At 39.6% G+C, this 20,134-nt stretch overlaps 1 protein-coding gene across 2 annotated transcripts in view; it reads right to left on the bottom strand.

The window, feature by feature from the left end:
- LOC139370044 (zinc finger protein 345-like) overlaps nucleotides 1-20,134 on the bottom strand; it is a 637,497-nt gene that overhangs the window by 538,894 nt on the left and 78,469 nt on the right. The window contains exons 1-4 of one of the 2 annotated variants that reach the window (XM_071109348.1): nucleotides 5,676-6,197; nucleotides 5,118-5,215; nucleotides 4,783-4,960; nucleotides 1,077-2,764 (exon numbers count right to left, since the gene is read on the bottom strand). In XM_071109348.1, coding sequence (XP_070965449.1) covers nucleotides 1,518-2,764; nucleotides 4,783-4,960; nucleotides 5,118-5,215; nucleotides 5,676-6,063 — 1,911 coding nt within the window. In that variant the 5' untranslated portion in view covers nucleotides 6,064-6,197 and the 3' untranslated portion in view covers nucleotides 1,077-1,517. Of the gene's footprint in view, nucleotides 1-1,076; nucleotides 2,765-4,782; nucleotides 4,961-5,117; nucleotides 5,216-5,675; nucleotides 6,198-20,134 lie in introns of those variants that run through there. The other variant, XM_071109346.1, reaches the window with a different exon arrangement.

Raw genomic sequence — 20,134 nt, forward strand, 5'->3', positions numbered from 1 at the left:
TTGGAACATTATTGAACATTTATGATAAAAACATCCTAAAGATTGATTCTGTACTTAGTTTTTACAAGTTTCTTCGACCTGTAATATAACTTTTTGAACTTTTCGTCCAACTGGATTTGTTTACCAAACGCCCCAAGAAAATAAGCTATTTGGTCATAAATGATGGACATTAACAAACAAAACAAGCATTTATTGTGGAACTGATCATCAAAGGTAAGTGAATATTTATAATGCTATTTATGACTAATGTTGACTACCCAACATGGCAGATATTTCTCTGGCTGGTTTGGGCTCTGAGCTCCGTACTCAGATTATTGCATGGTATGCTTTTTCCGTAAAGTTTTTTTGAAATCTGACACAGCGGTTGCATTAAGAAGAAGTGTATCTAAAGTTCCATGCATAACACTTGTATTTTCATCAACATTTATAATGAGTATTTCTGTGAATTCATGTGTCTCTCTGCACAATCACCGCATGTTGGAACTACTGAACGTAACGCGCCAATGTAAAATGAGATTTTTTTAATAAATATGAACTTTATCAATCAAAACATACATATATTGTGTAACATAAAGTCCTATGATTGTCATCTGATGAAAATCATCAAAGGTTAGTGATTCATTTTTATCTCTATTTGTGCTTTTTGTGGCTCCTCTCTTTGGCTGGAAAAATGGCTGGGTTTTTCTGTTAGTTGGTGGTGACCTAACATAATCGTTTGTGGAGCTTTCGCTGTAAAGCATTTTTGAAATCAGACACTGTGGCTGGATTAACGAGAATTATATCTTTTTTTTTTTTTTTTTTTTTACCTTTATTTAACCAGGCAAGTCAGTTAAGAACAAATTCTTATTTTCAATGACGGCCTGGGAACAGTGGGTTAACTGCCTGTTCAGGGGCAGAACGACAGATTTGTACCTTGTCAGCTCGGGGGTTTGAACTCGCAACCTTCCGGTTACTAGTCCAACGCTCTAACCACTAGGCTACCCTGCCGCACATACACTTGTATGTTTGAGAAATTTGATTTATGAGATTTCTATTGATTTTTATTTGGCTGAAATTTCATTGGCTGTTGGCGAGGGGTTCCGCTAGCGAAACTGGGTTCAGGTTAATCAAATTATTAAAGAAACATTTCTTGATATCAGTCCCATTTACATTGTTCTTACAAAAACAAGTTTTAAATTCTCTAGTACAGCCACTATTGAAGGCAATCAAATGCTTCTCAAAGATGCCCTCTGGTGGTCAAACTAGCACTTACTAGCATTATTGGTGACAGTGGTTGACACGTAAATAACATGCCATAGAATTCTGTGGCACCATGCAAGCTGTGCTGCAGTACGCTGCAACTTTTAAAGGACGAACCACTGTACTCCATATTCAATTCATGTTTTCTAATAAAAACACACAAATATATTTTTGAGTATACATTGTACAATTTAAATTCATATGGTATAAACAAGCAAACACATTCTCAGTCAACAATTAAAGACACTGGGAGCACTGTGTATGTTCTCTGATGCATTTTAAGAAGTCAAGGAGAAGTAATTATTCTCTCCTGTGTGAATTCTCACGTGCTTTTTCAGCTTTCCAGAATGGTTAAAACGCTTTCCACATTGGGAGCAGTGGTAAGGCTTCTCTCCTGTGTGTATTCGCTCATGAGCTTTCAGGGTTCCTACTTGGCCAAAACTCTTTCCACACTGGGAGCAGTGGTAAGGCTTCTCCCCTGTGTGTAGTCGCTGGTGAACTTTCAGGGTTCCTAAGTGACTAAAACTATTTCCACACTGGGAGCAGAGGTAAGGCTTCTCCCCAGTGTGGATTCTCACATGAATTTTAAGTGACTGTGAAGAGTAATAGGTCTTCCCACAGTCTGAGCATTTGTAAGGCTTCTCCCCTGTGTGCAGTCTCATGTGCTCTTTTAGGTTTCCTGAATAGTTAAAACTCTTTCCACACTGGGAGCAGTGGTAAGGCTTCTCCCCTGTGTGTATTCGCTCATGAGCTTTCATGTTTCCAAAGTGACTAAAACTCTTTCCACATAGGGAGCAGAGGTAAGGCTTCTCCCCTGTGTGAATTCTCATATGACTTTTAAGTGAGTGTGATGAGTAATATATCTTCCCACAGTCTGAGCATTTGTAAGGCTTCTCCCCTGTGTGTATACGCTCATGAGCTTTGAGGGTGTCTAACCGCTTAAAACTCTTCCCACACTGGGAGCAATGGAAAGGCTTCTCCCCTGTGTGTATACGCTCATGAGCTTTGAGGGTGAGTAACCGCTTAAAACTTTTCCCACATTGGGAGCAATGGAAAGGCTTCTCCACTGTGTGTATACGCTCATGAGCTTTGAGGGTGTCTAACCGCTTAAAACTCTTCTCACACTGAGAGCAGTGGAAAGGCTTCTCCCCTGTGTGAATTCTCACGTGACTTTTAAGTGAGTGTGATGAGTAAAATGCCATCCCACAGTCTGAGCATTTGTAAGGCTTCTCCCCTGTGTGTATACGCTCATGAGCTTTGAGGGTGTCTAACCGCTTAAAACTCTTCTCACACTGGGAGCAATGGAAAGGCTTCTCCCCTGTGTGTATACGCTCATGAGCTTTGAGGGTGTCTAACCGCTTAAAACTCTTCCCACACTGGGAGCAAAGGAAGGGCTTCTGCCCTGTGTGTATTCCCTCATGTATTTTCAGGCTTCCTGACTTGGTAAAACTCTTTCCAATCTGGGAGCAGAGGTGTTGACTTGCTGGTTTGGACGTCTTTGGTTCGTCCAAGTTTGGTTTTCCTCCTGCCAAAGACAGAGTTTATTTTTAAGACAGAGCAGAATGAAATCTCCACATGATAAAACTGCCTTGCTATGAACTTTAAACCAAATCAGATCCCTCAATAACCTGAGGCCAGCTTTCAAACATTTCATAATTTAAAACCATTTTTGTGTGATTTTAAAACAAATGTTGTAGAGCATCCTGGTAATTACTGTTTACAAGACTTATTTGTATTTCTGTTTTACTAGTCAGAACACAAAACACTAGACAGTCCTATGACACTCAAGACACAGACATCGCTGGATTCCTATCAAGCAGGTGGTTGTAAATATATAACCGTCATAGCTGTATGATACAGAATGTGACCTACACACTTCCTTAAACATTTAGTAGTCATTTATAGTCATTTAAAGTGGAAGTCCAAAACTTGTTTTTACGTGGAAGATACAAAGCACATCAGTAACATCTCCCCGTTGTTGAAAGGGTTCGACACATTGCTGTTAAAACCAATTTCTAATTTTGACGTTCACACATTTGGACTATCATTCATTTCATGATATTTTGGGAAAAGTAAAAAAGAATGAAATATTTGGGGTAGATGTTACAAAAACTATAAATATGTAAAGTGTTGGTCCCATGTTTCATGAGCTGAAATATCCCAGAATTCTTCCATACGCACTACAGCTTATTTCTCTCAAATTCGGTGCAAAATGTGTTTATATCCTTGTTAGTTAAAATTTCTCCTTTGCCAAGATAATCCATTTACCTGACAGGTGTGGCCTAATGTTGAACACTTTTTAGGTTACTCTATGATTCCATAAGTGTTATTTCATAGATTTGATATCTTCACTATTATTCTACAATGTAGAAAATAGTAAAAATAAAGAAAAACCCTTGAATGAGTAGTTGACTGGTAGTGTATATGGTCGATTCCATGGGATAGTCAACCTGAACATGTGTAACGGAGGTGAGAACGTGCCGTAAACTCACTCCACAGCTTGAAACGTCACAGATGGAGCTGTCCAACTGGTTTATTTTAAACTCACTCCACAGCTTGAAACGTTTTTGACATCAATTGAGCCAATTGGAGGTGTACCTGTGGATGTATTTCAAAGGCCTACCTTCAAACTCAGTGCCTCTTTGCTTGACATTATGGGAAAATCAAAAGAAATCAGCCAAGACATCAGAAAAGAAAATGTAGACCTCTACAAGTCTGGTTTATCCTTGGGAGCAATTTCCAAACGCCTGAAGGTACCACGTTTATCTGTACAAACAATAGTACGCAAGTATAAACACCATGGGACCACGCAGCCTTCATACCGCTCAGGAAGGAGACACGTTCGGTCTCCTAGAGATGAAACGTTTGACCCAAGTTAAATCATTTAAAGGCAATGCTACCAAATACGAATTGAGTGTATGTAAACTTCTGACCCACTGGGAATGTGATGAAAGAAATAAAAGCTGAAATAAATCTCTCTACTATTATTCTGACATTTCACATTCTTAAAAATAAAATGGTGAACTAACCTAAAACAGGGAAATTTTACTATGATTAAATGTCAGGAATTGTGAAACTGAGTATAAATGTATTTGGCTAAGGTGTATGTAAACGTCCGACTACAACTGTACATTTGCATGTTTAACACGTTCTGTAGATCAGACGTTAATGAAGCAATGCAGAACACATTGAAGTGTCTGGAGTTTTGTCTGCCGCTTCAAAAGTCTTGTAATGATGGGGGGGGGGGGGGGGTTCACTGGGACAGGCAATGTCACATCCATAATGTTGTTAGGACAAGTTTTGTAAAATTTGCACCTTACATCAGATCATCTTGAGACTTTCCGTCTAAAGCTAACTTTTTATATGGTCTATTGGTTTCTCTCTTTTCATTGGCAGAATCCTTTTTCAGTGTTATGATATTCATAACATCCATATCCACCAGTCTATCTTCCTGTCAACTAACAGAACTCTGCTGGTTGTCCTGGTAACAGATACCAGTGGGCAGATCTATTATATTTGTACAAACTAAACTACAGCACTTACTTCGGTGAGTCAAATCTGATCCTTTCTTCTCTTCTCCTCCTCTCACAGTTCCACTCAGCCCCGTTGTTTTCCTGCAGTCCACCAGCAGCACAGACAACCTCTTCATACCCAGCAGTAAGTTGCTACCGGGAGAGGCTCGACACGGGGACTCCGGGAGGGAGGAGGGGCTAGCGTTGTCCTGGTAACCATAAAGAGGGGACACAGACACATATCTTTATGGATGCTGATATCACTGTTGTCATAAAGTGTTTTACAGAAACCCAGCCCAGCCCTCGATAGAGCAAGCTGTATGCTAGACCAGACCAAGCTGTATGCTAGACCAGACCAAGCTGTACCATCTGGTGTTCTGATCTGGAGAGACTCTTCTCTGCCTCGTCAGCATCAGGATATTGTTGAGGCTCCCCAGAGGATCCAGGATAGTCATGTCTCTCTCCTGTGTGGACGAGAACATGAAACCGATTGTAAACTTATGATCTTCTATTGCAATCATAGGGTCTTACAAGAGGCATTAATATGTCTAAATAGGGCCTAAAATGGCCACTTTCATCATGATTTCCGAAAATATTGTTTGTGATGCAAATGTAAAAGGCTCGTTCCACAAATTGGTTGGCTTTTGCGTCCCATTGATCTTTTAAGTAGAAAATATGCACCAATATTGAATTTTAAAAGACTGTTACATTAGATGAGGTGCACTTTAATGTAGACCACATGGAGAATTCAATAAATCTAAATCTAAGTCCCCAAAATATATGTACCAAATGCAGATTTTACATTTAACAATTTATAGAGTACGAAACTTATTAAAGTGTAGAACTTCAGTAGAATGCCCCTTAAAAACCCCACATTAGTTAAACAACGGCATAGTTTGTGCCCCTGTTTAAGACAGTACTCACTAGTGTTAATCTGATATTCTGTATCCTCCTCTTTCACTCCCAAAACGTCTTCCTCCTTCACCTTTACTGAGATAGAACCTTTTAGAGAGGAAGAGGATGCTATCTCTTCTTTCACTGTAACAGCCTCCTCTTCTTTCACTGTAACAGCCTCCTCTTCTTTCACAGTAACAGCCTCCTCTTCTTTCACTGTAACAGCCTCCTCTTCTTTCACTGTAACAGCCTCCTCTTCTTTCACTGTAACAGCCTCCTCTTCTTTCACTATAACAGCCTCCTCTTCTTTCACTGTAACAGCCTCATCTTCCACGACAATGTTCAGTCCCAGATCTTCTTTTTCCGTCCAGCAGACCACCTCTTCTTTAGCAGGGGAGGAGTAGTTTAGTGAACTCATGGTCAGGGATGTTAGCTAGCTAGTTAGCATTAGCGACTAGCCTAGTGCTAACCTCAGTATCAATCTTTAACACGTTTTCAAATTGAACAAGAACATTAGGTTAAAGGTCATCAGATGATAAGTCAACAGAAATGCGTTTAAAACACTGAGATTAGCTAATGTACACAAACACGGTGTAAAGCGTCAATCTATCGGTTTTATGTTGGCTAGCAGGCTACCGAGGTGGTTGAAAGAGAAGCCGTTTTGTTGTTCCTGAAGAAGCGTCCCGTCCAGTCCATTACACGTCACGCAAGAAGCATCACCTGAAAGTGGCACATCGCCATCTGCTGGCTGGAGTGGGTAACGCAGTTTGGAAACTAGTTACGACATGTTGTATTGGAAAGAACGTCTTAATAATTTAACAATAAACTGATACATTTTCTCTTGCGTCTTACAAATAATAAGTTCCTGTACACAGACGTAGAAGCTTAATATGAATATGTTGATGATGAATAAATACATATATGAATAGGTAGTGTTTTAATACACATTTGATCTGTTCATTTTCACATTCGTTTTTATCTACATGTGACCATACTCTTCCCTTAAAGCCACGCTCTATAAGATACAAATCATCCTGTAAACAACAGAACAAATGCATCACATGCAAATAGCACTTGATTATCTGTAGTGCTTTACACTGGGTAGACAAAACATTAAGAACACCTGCTCCTTCCATGACTTAGAAAGACTAGGTGAATCCAGGCTAAAGCTATGATCCCTTACTGATGTCACTAGTTAAATCCACCTCAGTCAGTGTAGATGAAGGGGGGAGTCAGGTTAAATAAGGATTTTTAAGCCGTGAGACATGAGACATGGACTGTGCATGTGTGCCATTCAGAGGGTAAATGGGGAAGACAAAATATTTAAGTTACTTTGAACGGGGTATGGTAGTAGGTGCCAGGCGCACCGGTTTGTGTCAAGAACTGCAACGCTGCTGGGTTTTTCAGCTCAACAGTTCCCATGTGTACCAAGAATGGTCCACCATCCAAACAGTGGCGGTCAGTGCCGTTTAAGATGAGGGAGGACCATTTTGTTTTTCATGGGCATGGCCTTATTTCTACTACAGCATGTTGGATGACTGTCATTCATATTCCATTCACCTTGTTCAATGTAACAGTGGTAGGTTTAGGCTACAACATGATACTAACATTTCCCGTATACTCATCATGAGGTAGCAACCTAGCTTATGAATGAAAGTTTAGAATGTAGGTTCACACAGGTCGAGAGAAAATGTTGAGGTGACAGACAGTGACACATTCAATATCGCCTTGCACACTCTCGCCTGCATCTAGCTGAAATAGAGATTCTATTGGACAAATTCACGTATGTTTATCCTGGTTGTGTTCTGTTTAAGAAACGTTTGTCAACAGAATCGGCTGAATGAATACGCCCCTGATCATGCATAAACACAGTTCACTTTCATTACAGACACGTTGTATTCCTTCTTGCATCTATGTGCTCTCCTCTTATCACCTTCTCCCTTTGTTTCTGGACTTCAATTGCACAACACAACACAACACATTCCCTCAGAAGAGACTAATTGAGAGGCTCCTGCTGCCCTCAAGGGCACATTGACAGATTTTTCACCTAGTCCTCTCTGGGATTCAAACCAGGGATCTTTCAGTTACTGGCCCAACACCATTAACCGCTAGCCTACCTGCAGCAGGAGTCCCATGTTGACAGGAGAGCCCACCTTTATTTCTCCCTCATTATGAACATTCGTATTGGACAGCCTTACCTATAGAGTAGCACCACCACCCATCAGCCAGTTCTCTTCTTGATGTCAAAGCTGCAGTGTATTGTTGCTATAGGAGTTTTTGATTCATAATAATTCAAATTGTGAAAATAGAAGTGTACAATTTATATATATTTTTAATCAACTTTAAAATACTGTTTGAGTCTATGCAGATGTATAATCTGAATAGGAAAATACATTATCAATAAATAGTTTACATCAACATACCGAGCCACAATCTGTAAAATGTGACCATACTATTTATTTCAAGACCCTCTGTCAGATATAAATCATCAGAGTGGGAAACCAACTGACATGGAAACAATGGAGCAAATGTATCACAATCAGAGGGGTGTATTATGACATCAGATAGAACTACTCAGACATTCCAAATCAGGCTTCATCCATATCATGAAGGTGGATATTGATCCAACCATTTCCAAAGTAATGACCAGGCTGATGGAAACAGGATATGCTTTTACAATTTTATAAATGAAGACAGACAATTTGTTGGTTTGTTTTACATGGTGGGGTCTTTTTGTGTCAGTAAAAATGAATAGGTGATAAATGGCGGTGGAAACTCCTTTATGCGCAAATATTTATATAATAACCATCATATCAAAGTTAAACGTGGAGTCATGTGATGAAATGTTGATTGGTCCTCCCACTATGACTTGGGAAACCATGCAGTTTATTAGGCTACAGATGAAATAAGTTATGAACTTCACAGGGTGGTGAAACTACATGTGATGAGCTTGATGCTCCTTTCCAATACATTTTGATGGTCTTATTCTGGTGACATGATGATCGATGCTTGGTTGTCATTTGACAAATAAAATAATATCTCTCTTATCCATAATAATCTCATCGTGTAGGTAGCCTACCAACACTGTACAGTTGTGGCCAAAAGTTTGGAGAATGACACAAATATACATTTTCACAAAGTCTGCTGCCTCAGTTTGTATGATGGCTATTTGCATATACTCCAGAATGTTAAGAAGAGTGTTCAGATGAATTGCAAATAATTGCAAAGTCCCTCTTTGCCATGCAAATGAACTGAATCCCAAAAACCATTTCCACTGCATTTCAGCCCTGCCACAAAAGGACCAGCTGACATCATGTCAGTGATTCTCTCGTTAACACAGTGTGTTGACGAGGACAAGGCTGGAGATCACTCTGTCATGCTGATTGAGTTCGAATAACAGAATGGAAGCTTCAAAAGGAGGGTGGTGCTTGGAATCATTGTTCTTCCTCTGTCAAACATGGTTACCTGCAAGGAAACACGTGCCGTCATCATTACTTTGCACAAAAAGGGCTTCACAGGCAAGGATATAGCTGCCAGTAAGATTGAAACTAAATCAACTGTTGTGTCTTTGACTATGCCGGATTAAGTGATATAACATGCTATTCTATAAAATCCTTTCTCTGTAATAGTATTACCTGATTGAGCTAATCATGTAAATGTAATTAACTAGAGAGTCGGGGCACCACAAAATAATATTTATAGAGCAGTTATCTTTCGAATAAACTCTTAAAGACCTAGTAATATTTTACATCAATAGCAGTCAATATTAATCGTCACCTTATTTCAGTCTCATCTGAAAGTTGTAAATTCTTGGTTATCTTCACGAACCCTGGTGAACAAGTTGAATCAGCAATACAACATTGGGTTTATTTATTTACTAAATACCTAACTAATCACACAGAATTACATATACACATAATTAATCATACCTTGATCACAAATTATGTCATAAAGGAAAACGTCCCTAGCGGACAAAGCAGATATGACAGCTGGTTACACAAAAGAAAATGGGTGAAAATGAATGGAAGAGCGGGAAGTCTGAGGAACAAAGGGAGAAGCTGTGCTATTGTAAATACAGTATCTTATGCATTCTAAATGATCACCCATTTGGAAAAGGAAAATGCAATAAATATTTACTCTGAGCTGCGCTTCAGTAGGTTGGTGGTAGCTGGAAAGCCGTGTTGCCCAACAGAGTCCTTTGAAGAGTGTCTCTGGTGGTGAACGGGAAACGTTGTAGTAACGTCATTGTGTGGTAGACGGGATACTCTGTCTGTTCTTTCCTAGCCCACATTTGCAGCTGCTGTTGCTAACTCAACGGCTAGGAGGTATCACTTCTGTAGTGAATGAGAGTTAAAAGTTCATACCATTCGCAACCAAAGCTCACGCTGAGGTTGGCTTCGTTCTGTAGTTAATATCTGAACCATTCTGACATCGGATCGTCATCCTAATGTCTCCAAGACAGGAGGTTACATTTTCGTCAAGGCTTTATATAGTGGAGGGAGAAGGGTGTGTTTGCATAGTTTTATAACCCATGTCTCTTCACAGGGGCGGGCCACTGATTGAGCAGAGCCCTAACCTTATGAAAACCCAAATCTCTCATTTGGAAGCTAAAATTACATTTAATCTTTTCACCAATAATTTTATATTCAAACATTTAAGTTGAACAACAATTCCATGTGAATCCGATAACTACAATGTGCAGACTTTCCACTGTAGAGTTTATGTCATTCTATCATTGATGAGAATGTCTCAGATAACAATCGAACTGACATCATATTCATTAAGTACCACCGCATATGTTCAACTGGTCCGATTACCAAAATATGGTTCATTTCCCCCCACATTCTGATGTTCCCAGAATCTCTATGTTAACCAAGGGATTTACAAATGTCACATCAGTAGGGTAGAGAGAGGAAAAGGGGGGGGGTATTTATGACTGTCATAAACCTACCCCCAGGCCAGCGTCGTGACACAACCATATATCGGATCATCAAGAACTTCAAGGAGAGTGGTTCAATTGTTGTGAAGAAGGCTTCAGGGCGCCCAAGAAAGTCCAGCAAGCGCCAGGACCGTCTCCTAAAGTTGATTCAGCTGCGGGATCGGGGCACCACCAGTACAGAGCTTGCTCAGGAATGGCAGCAAGTAGGTATGAGTGCATCTGCTCGTACAGTGATGCAAAGACTTTTGGAGGATGGCCTGGTGTCAAGAAGGGCAGCAAAGAAGCAACTTCTCTCCAGGAAAAACATGAGGGACAGACTGATATTCTGCAAAAGGTACAGGGATTGGACTACTGAGAACTGGGATAAAGTCATTTTCTCTGATGAATCCTCTTTCCGATTGTTTGGGGCATCCGGAAAAAAGCTTGTCCGGAGAAGACAAGGTGAGTGCTACCATCAGTCTTGTGTCATGCCAACAGTAAAGCATCCTGAGACCATTCATGTGTGAGTTGCTTCTCAGCCAAGGGAGTGGGCTCACTCACAGTTTTGCCTAAGAACACAGCCATGAATAAAGAATGGTACCAACACATCCTCCAAGAGCAACATCTCCCAACCATCCAGGAACAGTTTGGTGACGAACAATGCCTTTTCTAGCATGATGGAGCACCTTGCCATAAGGCAAAAGTGATAACTAAGTGGCTCGGGGAACAAACATCGATATTTTGGGTCCATGGCCAGGAAACTGAGAGAGGGGCCCAAGCCCACCCAAGCTATTTTATTAAAAGATAAAAAACAGAAATACCTTATTTACATAACAGTAATTATTCAGACCCCTTGCTATGAGACTGTCAGAGCAAAAACCAAGCCATGAGGTCGAAGGAATTGTCCGTAGAACTTCGAGACAGGATTACTTCTTGGGAAGGGTACCAAAACACTTCTGCAGCATTAAAGGACCCCAAGAACACACTGTGGTGAAGAAGGTGCAACAGAGCCTCTTCAACATCAGGCTTGTCACCTAAAACCCTCACACAGTTTTACAGATGCACAATGAAAGCCATAGGAAGTTGGTTGCAATTTCAGATTAATCCACCAGAAAAGACAGAACATTCTGGTTACTAATTGATAAAAATAATAATAATAATAAAACCCCCATTATTTCTATTTCTACTTTGCACATTATTCCACTGCAAATCTACCATTCCAATTGTTTACTTGCTATATTGTATTTACTTCGCCACCATGGCCTTTTTTGCCTTTACCTTCCTTATCTCACCTCATTTGCTCACATTGTATATAGACTTATTCTTCTCCTGTATTATTGACTGTATGTTTGTTTTACTCCATGTGTAACTCTGTGTTGTTGTATGTGTGGAACTGCTTTGCTTTATCTTGGACAGGTCGCAATTGTAAATGAGAACTTGCCTACCTTGTTAAATAAAGGTGAAAAAAAGTAATAATAATTAAAGACCAAAATTGGTTAAAGAAAATTATGAACCTCTGCAGATTTAGCTACGAAGAGACAGAATCATTTGATCATTTTAGATAATTTGTTTTGGTACTGTCCATATGTGGCTTGTTTTTGGTCGCAGGTGAAGGAATGGCAACATTTACCTGGAGCTAACTCTGCAGACAGCACTACTGGGGGATTTGAAAAATTATAGTCAATTGATCAATAATATAATAATACATTTAGCAAACATGTTTATTTTTAATTTACTATCTGCAGAAACTATGAGAATATAAAGGTCAAGAACTTTTGTGAAACAGCACAGTTAAAAATATATGGCAAATAGAAATCAAACGGGGTGGTCTTCAGAGATAGATGAGAGAGGTTTAGGGTAACTGAAGGATAGGACTGGATGGTCTTCAGAGATAGATGGGAGAGGTTTAGGGTAACTGAAGGATAGGACTGGATGGTCTTCAGAGATAGATGGGAGAGGTTTAGGGTAACTGAAGGATAGGACTGGATGGTCTTCAGAGATCGATGGGAGAGATTTAGGGTAACTGAAGGATAGGACTGGATGGTCTTCAGAGATAGATGGGAGAGGTTTAGGGTAACTGAAGGATAGGATTAAAAACAAACTAAATATAACTATTGTATAACACATTGTCTGTAAAATGTACATGGTACGTATAAGCTGGACATAGAAGCCTGAAAGTTGTTGTGCATTAGTTTCCTCCAATCAGGGAAGGGGTGATAGGGTTAGTGGAAAACAAAGGAAAATATGTTTATACATACAGTGCCTTTAGAAAGTATTACAAATGTATATGTATTTTTTAACAGAAATAACTTATTTACATAAGTATTCAGACCCTTTGCTATGAGAATCGAAATTGAGCTCAGGTGCATCTTGTTTCCATTGATCATCCTTGAGATGTTTCTAGAACTTCATTGGAGTCCACCTGTGGTAAATTCAGTTGATTGGACATGATTTGGAAAGGCTGTCTATATAAGGTCCCACAGTTTACAGCGCAAGTCAGAGCAAAAACCAAGCCATGAAGTGGAAGGAATTGTCCGTAGAGCGCCGGCACAGATATGGAGAAGGGAGACAACAACAAAAAATATGCCGCATTGAAGTTCCCAAAGAACACAGTGGCTACCATCGTTCTTAAAAGGAAAAGTTTGGAACCACCAAGGCTCTTCCTAGAGCTGGCCGCGTGGCCAAACTGCGCAATCAGGGGAGAAGGGCCTTGGTCTGGGAGGTTACCAAGAACCTGATGGTCACTCTGACAGAGATCTAGGGTTCCTCTGTGGAGATGGGAGACACCAACACTTGCCTAAATAGCCCATATGCCACCATAGGAAGTGTTATGTGTTGTTCGCGATGAGCCTTGGTCAAAGTAGCTCAGAGTATGCCACCCTATTCTATCTGTCACCTTTTATTTAACCAGGTAGGCTAGTTGAGAACAAGTTCTCATTTACAACTGCGACCTGGCCAAGATAAAGCATAGCAGTGGGAACAGACAACACAGAGTTACACATGGAGTAAACAATTAACAAGTCAATAAAACAGTAGAAAAAAAAGAGAGTCTATATACATACCTAATCCTGCCTAATAGGCAGGCCAATCCTGGAGGAAAGTATTGGCTGTAAGAAGTAAGAACATAACATCTGGTTATTTTTAAATGACTTCTTATGACATTGCTTGCCAGACTGAACATTGAATTCATATTTTCCAGTCTGCGTTACCCACTCCAGTCAGCAGATGGCGATATGAATTTTTCAGGTGATGCTTCTTGCATGACGTATAATCTAGTGGACGGGACAGGAGGCTTCTTCAACCGCGACAAAAGACTTCTGATTTAACCACGCTGTGCTTTGCTAGCAAACCTAAAACCGAAACATTGGAGCTCTTTAGACCAATCTTGTGTATATTACTCTTAGTTTTTTCAACATAATTCGGTTTACATATCTACTGGTTCATTTAAACGTAATTTGCTTGTTAAATTAGCAAATGTGTTACATTGATACTGCGCTAGGCTAATCTCCCGGAGCATAAACTCACTAATCTAGACGGAGAAAGAAACTGGTGAAAGGAGGCAAAGAAGCTTGAAGAATGAATAAGGAGGCTATCACATTGAAACAAGAGGATGATATTACAGTAAAAGAGGAATATGGGAACGAGGTTGTCAAAGTGGAAAAAGAGGTAGAAGCTTTCAGAATCAAAAAGGAGGAAGATGCCGTAAAATTGAAAGAGGAGGAAGACCCTTTTGGAGTAAAAGAGGAGGATATCTCAATAAAAGATGAAGACGTTTTGGGAGTGAAAAATGAGACTGAAGATCCGATTACCACCAGTGAGTACTGTCTTAAAAACGGGCACAAACTATGCAGTTGTTTTTAAAGGGGCATTATCCTGAAGTTCTACACTTGAATATGTTGTTCAGTACTGTAGGAATTGTTTATTAAGGGGCAATCTGCCATTGGTACATATATTTTTGGAACTGCAAAAATTGATTTATTGAATTCTCTATGTGGTCTATATTAAAGTGCACTTATTCTAGTATAGCCGGGTTTTAAAATATAATATACAGTGCATTTCTACTTAAAATATAAAGTGGACGCAAAATGCACCCATTTTGTGGAACGGCCCTTTTACATTTGCATCACAGTGGTGGGAAAAGTACCCAAGTAAAAGTGAGTCACACAGTAAAATACTACTTGAGTAAAAGTTAAAATATACTGAAGTATCAAAAGTATATAAATAATTTCAAATTCCTTATATTAAGCAAACCAGATGGTGCCATTTTCTTGTTTGTTTTTATTTTATTGACGGATAGCCAGGGACACACTCCAACTCTCTGACAATCTACAATTGAAACGTGTGTTTAGTGAGTCCGCCAGATCAGAGCCAGTAATGATTACCAGGGATGTTCTCTTGATTAGTGAGTGAATTGGACCATTTTCCTGTCCTGCTAAGCCTTCGAAATGTAATGAGTACTTTTGGGTGTCAGGGAAATGTATGGAGTAAAAAGTACATTTTCTTTATGTATGTAGTGAAGTAAAAGTACAATTAGTCAAAAATAGTAAAGTACAGATTCCCCGGAAAGATACTTAAATAGTACTTTAAAGTATTTTTACTTAAGTACTTTACACCACTGATAACAAACAATATAAAAAAACACAATTAAAGTGGCTAATTTAGTCCCCTTTTAGATATGTATTCATTCCTCCTGTAAGACTCTGTGATTGCTATAGAAGTTGATAAGTTTAACATCTGTTTGATGTTCTCATTCACACAGGAGACAGACATGACTATTGTGGATCCTCTGGGGAGCCTCAACAACATCCTGATGCTGACGAAGTAGAGAAGAGTCTCTCCAGATCAGAACACCAGATGGTACAGCTTGGTCTGGTCTAGCATACAGCTTGCTCTCGGGGTCTGGTCTGGGCTTCTGTAAAGCACTTTTTCAACAGTGACTTCAGCATCCATAATGATATGCGTCTGTGTCCCCTCTTTATGGTTACCAGGACAACGCTAGCCCCTCCTCCCTCCCGGAGTCCCCGTTTCGTGCCTCTCCCGGTAGCACCTTACTGCTGGGTAGGAAGAGGTTGTCTGTGCTGCTGGTGGACTGCAGGAAAACAACGGGGCTGAGTGGAACTGTGAGAGGAGGAGAAGAGAAGAAAGGATCAGATTTGACTCATCATAGTAAGTGCTGTAGTTTAGTTTGAACAAATAATGTGATAATGTGCCTCTGTAGATAATAATGGGCCTCTATGTAGATATTAATGGGCCTCTATGTAGATAATCAGCCATTTTCTGCTACAACATGTCTACACTGTATTTATGATAAATTTAATGTTATTTTAATTGACAAAAGGACATGTATATCCTAACACGATCCGTGTTGTAAACAGTATTCTGCATGAATTCCGACTCTTTCAACTTGCAACAAAACAATTTTATGAAATCAAATTTTGTTAGCAATCAAACATAGCTTAACACGGTCAAGTTCGGTTTCTGTGCAATCCTCAGACACTCTAGAAGGCAACCAAACATGTTTCATGATTCTACATTACATATTGGCTATACAAGACCTGAATTAGCCCATGAAGGGTCTTGGACCAATGACCACCTATCGTTTTGAAACCTAGCTAGATAGCCAATGAGCTGGGATTTCCAGCAGTATGTGAACGCCGTTTGTAGGACAAACAGCCATCATGCTAGAGCTGTGCACAACAGAGTTCATTCTCTGGTGAAAGGAAACCAGATGCACGGTAGTTTACGTTTCACAGCAGTTCGTTCTCTTCTACAGACTTCTCAAGTCTGAAAAAGTTAAACATGGTTACTAAGAGTGGAAAAGCTAAATCTCAGTCCAAGTATAATCATTTTGATGATATCATTGCAGAAATTGACCAGGAGAGTGACACAGAAGGAATGGATGAGGACTCTGAGGGTGACCAAAGTTTTGATTCCAGCGCGGAAGAAATGTGTTTGGAAGGAGAAGATCCACTTTTTGATCAGTAAGTAAAACAAGTTTTTACTTCTCATGCTAATGCAGTTGTTTAAATGGTTGCTTATTTATATATACATACATACACACACACACACACACACAAAGTTTACACACACTTAGTTTGGAGTCCTTAAAACTCGTTTTTCAACCACTCCACAAATTTCTTGTTAACCTCTCTGGTACAAGTGCGTCCCACCTCGACAACAGCCAGTGAAATTGCAGGGCGCCAGATTAAAAACAACAGAAATCCCATAATTAATAATAATTAATCCCATAATCCCATAAAAATCCCCAAATTCCTCAAACATACAAGTATTATACACCATTTTAAAGATAAACTTGTTGTAAATCCAGCCATATTGTCCTGTTTCAAATAGGCTTTACGGCGAAAGCACACCAAACAATTGTTAGGTCAGCCCCTAGCCACAGAACCATACAGCCATTTTCCAACCAAGGAGAGGTGTCACAAAAGTCAGAAATAGCGATTAAAATTAATCACTTACCTCTGATCATCTGGTGTCACTCCCAGGTCTCCATGTTAAACAATAAATGTTTGTTTTGTTCGATAATGTAGTTTGTGAACAGCTGTGATAAAACTGTCGGTGGTTTCACTCTGCTCCTGTATATTAAACCTAGCTCTCTCAAAAATAATGTCGTGTCTCCCTACAAAATGCGTTTCAAAATAGTCTTTAACGGCACTGTAGTTAACCTGTTGAATCTAGGGGGCAGTATTTTCATTTTTGGAAAAATAACGTTCCCAAAGTAAACAGGCTATTTTGTCAGGACAAGATGCTAGAATATGCATATAATTGACAGCTTAGGATAGAACACACTCTAAAGTTTCAAACTGTAAAAATATTGTCTGAGTATAACAGAACTGATATTGCAGGAAGGGACTCTTATTTAGAAAGCTCTGCGTTCCTATGCGTCCCTATTGAGCAGTGAATGAGATATCAACCAGATTCCTTTTTCTATGGCTTCCCTAATGTGTCTAGTGTCACAATACATAGTTTTTATTTAGAAAAATGAGCCTGAACGTCAACATTGCGTCAGTGGTCAGCTGGAGTCTCTCAGTGTTTTGTGCGTAAAAGACAAATGCAGCCATTGTTTCTCTCTTTCCTACTAAGAAGCCATCTGTCCCAGTTGATATATTATCGAATAGATATTTGAAAAACACCTTGAGGATTGATTATAAACAACGTTTGCCATGTTTGTCGTGACCACAATTTCCGGTCGAATTCTCAGCCAAACGTGAAGAACTAACGGAGTTATTTCGGCTACAAAAATAGTATTTTTGGAAAAAAGGAACATTTGCTATCTAACTGGGAGTCTCGTGAATGAAAACATCCGAAGCTCATCAAAGCGCCTGATCCATTTAATTCTCCGTCAGCACAAGCCACTGGCCTGTCCGTGTTTGCGCCAGAGCCCGTTGAACTTGGAGTCGCAAACCCTGAAATCCCGCCAGCTTCTTCCTCTTGCAACATGTTGCTTAGTAACTTAGTCCTTGCTCGTTAGCTAGCAAAATAATGATATGCGCTGTTTTATCTCCAACACTGTCCCCTCCCTGCTTTGAAACAGTCTGAATGTATGAATTACTTGGTCCTTCACGTTTATGTGAATTTTACAACCACTTCTGACACCATGTAGTATGATCTAAAATAAGGACGCGCAACAACGAGGTTCTAGCTCCAGCCTGTTTATTAACCTAACCCTCGCATGTCCTACATAGGTACGGATACCCCCAAGGGACATCTTCAATTCTCAGGTTGTTTTTGTCATAAATAATTAAATAATATTTCAACCGGAGAAAAGCTTCGTCAATAGAAAAGGAGAAACAAGAAAGACGCGCTTGGCTCATGTCTGGAAATTTCCACTGTCCTCTCATTGAAAGTGCTGTATCGCCCTCACTTTTCAGAGTAAAAGCCTGAAACAATGCCTAAACACTGGTCACATGTAGAGGAAGGCATAGCGCTCGTGAACTGGGTCCTAAGTCTTTGTATGGTGGATAGGCTTTCAATGGAAAAACAGCCTTTCAAAATAATAGTACTTCCTGGTTGTATTATCCTCGGGTTTTCCCCTGCCATATCCATTCTGTTATACTCGCAGACATTATTTTAACAGTTTTGGAAACTTTAGTTTTCTACCCAAATCTACTAATTATATGCATATATGGACCTGAGTAGCAGACAGTTTAAAAACCTGTCTAGGACAGGCGTTCCTCTAGGGAAACGTTTCAACAAAAATTGCCCGAAATGTCATTATTTTAAGTATTTAACTTCAATTAAATCAGAAGTGCAATACACCAAATGAAAGCTAAGCCTCTGGTTAATCTAGCCACCATGTCAGAATTCAATAAGCTTTACTGCAAATGTGATTATCGATCAGAAATAGCAATAAAATTCATCATTTACCTTTTGAAGATCTAAAGGTCACGACAAAACAATAGTGTCGTTTTGTTCGATATAATCCATTTTTATAGCCTAACAGGAAACACTTTGTAAACGGCTTGTCGTAAATTCCGTGTCCTTCAACTTTGGACGTAACGTTCAATATAATTACTCAATCTAAACGGACGTTTATCGAGTCATGTTTGGTTTCATTGCATTCCTCTGTTTGTTAGTAAAACAACCACACTTCATGGTTCTTTTCCGGGACATATTGACCGAAAGGAACTGATTTGAACACGGCAAACAATGACCTAATTGCGCACCAATGATATGATATATCGGTTCTTCGTTGATTGACTGTATTTCGGACCAATGACCACTGATGGTCTTGAAATCTAGCTGGGTAGATAGCCAATGAGCTCAGGTAAACGACAACATGTGATGGTTCTATCCAGGAAGACTATCGTTTGTGGGAAACTAAATCGTATAGACACAACCATTCGCCATTGAAAACTCTACGAGGCAGCCACGCTGGTTACGTGCAGCATTTCAGAGAATAATTATGGCAAGTAAATCTTTAAAATCGAAGGCAAAGACAAAGTATACAGATCTACACGATATCATTGATGAGATTGATAGAGATAGTGAGAGTGAATTACTACAAGATGAGTCAGACCAGACAGTGACTATTCTTTTCACTCTAAATGGAGAAGATTCTGTGTTGGATTGGTGAGTAACGTTGTTTGAAATGAATAATATCAAATATTATTCATTTGAGTTGTTTGAGATATATATATATATATATATTTTTTTGCCATATATAAAAATATGACTAGGACATGAAATATAAAGTACACATATGTATAAAGTAAACATTGCTCTACATTGGGTGTATCTGTGTGTCTGTATATATTACATATATTTTTACATGTCCATTCCATGTGTAGATAAAATACAACACCTCACCTTAGTGGATGTTTACTTACTCTATATATAATCTGTGTCTGTTTTGTCTTTATTTCACAGTCCCAGCGATTCTGATTGGGAGCCCATACTGCCAAGGTGCAAATCCCCCACTGAAGCTGGTCCATCCGCCCGGCCATCAAGAGGTGTGGAGCCGGTGACAAAGAAGCGGAGGAAGGGAAGTGTGGAACCTGCTGGCAGTGCGGAGGAGGGTCGTTGGCACTCTGTGCTGGAGGAGGATGTGGCC

The sequence above is a fragment of the Oncorhynchus clarkii genome, chromosome 17 (genome assembly GCF_045791955.1).
Source record: "Oncorhynchus clarkii lewisi isolate Uvic-CL-2024 chromosome 17, UVic_Ocla_1.0, whole genome shotgun sequence".
Classification (NCBI taxonomy): Eukaryota; Metazoa; Chordata; class Actinopteri; order Salmoniformes; family Salmonidae; genus Oncorhynchus; species Oncorhynchus clarkii.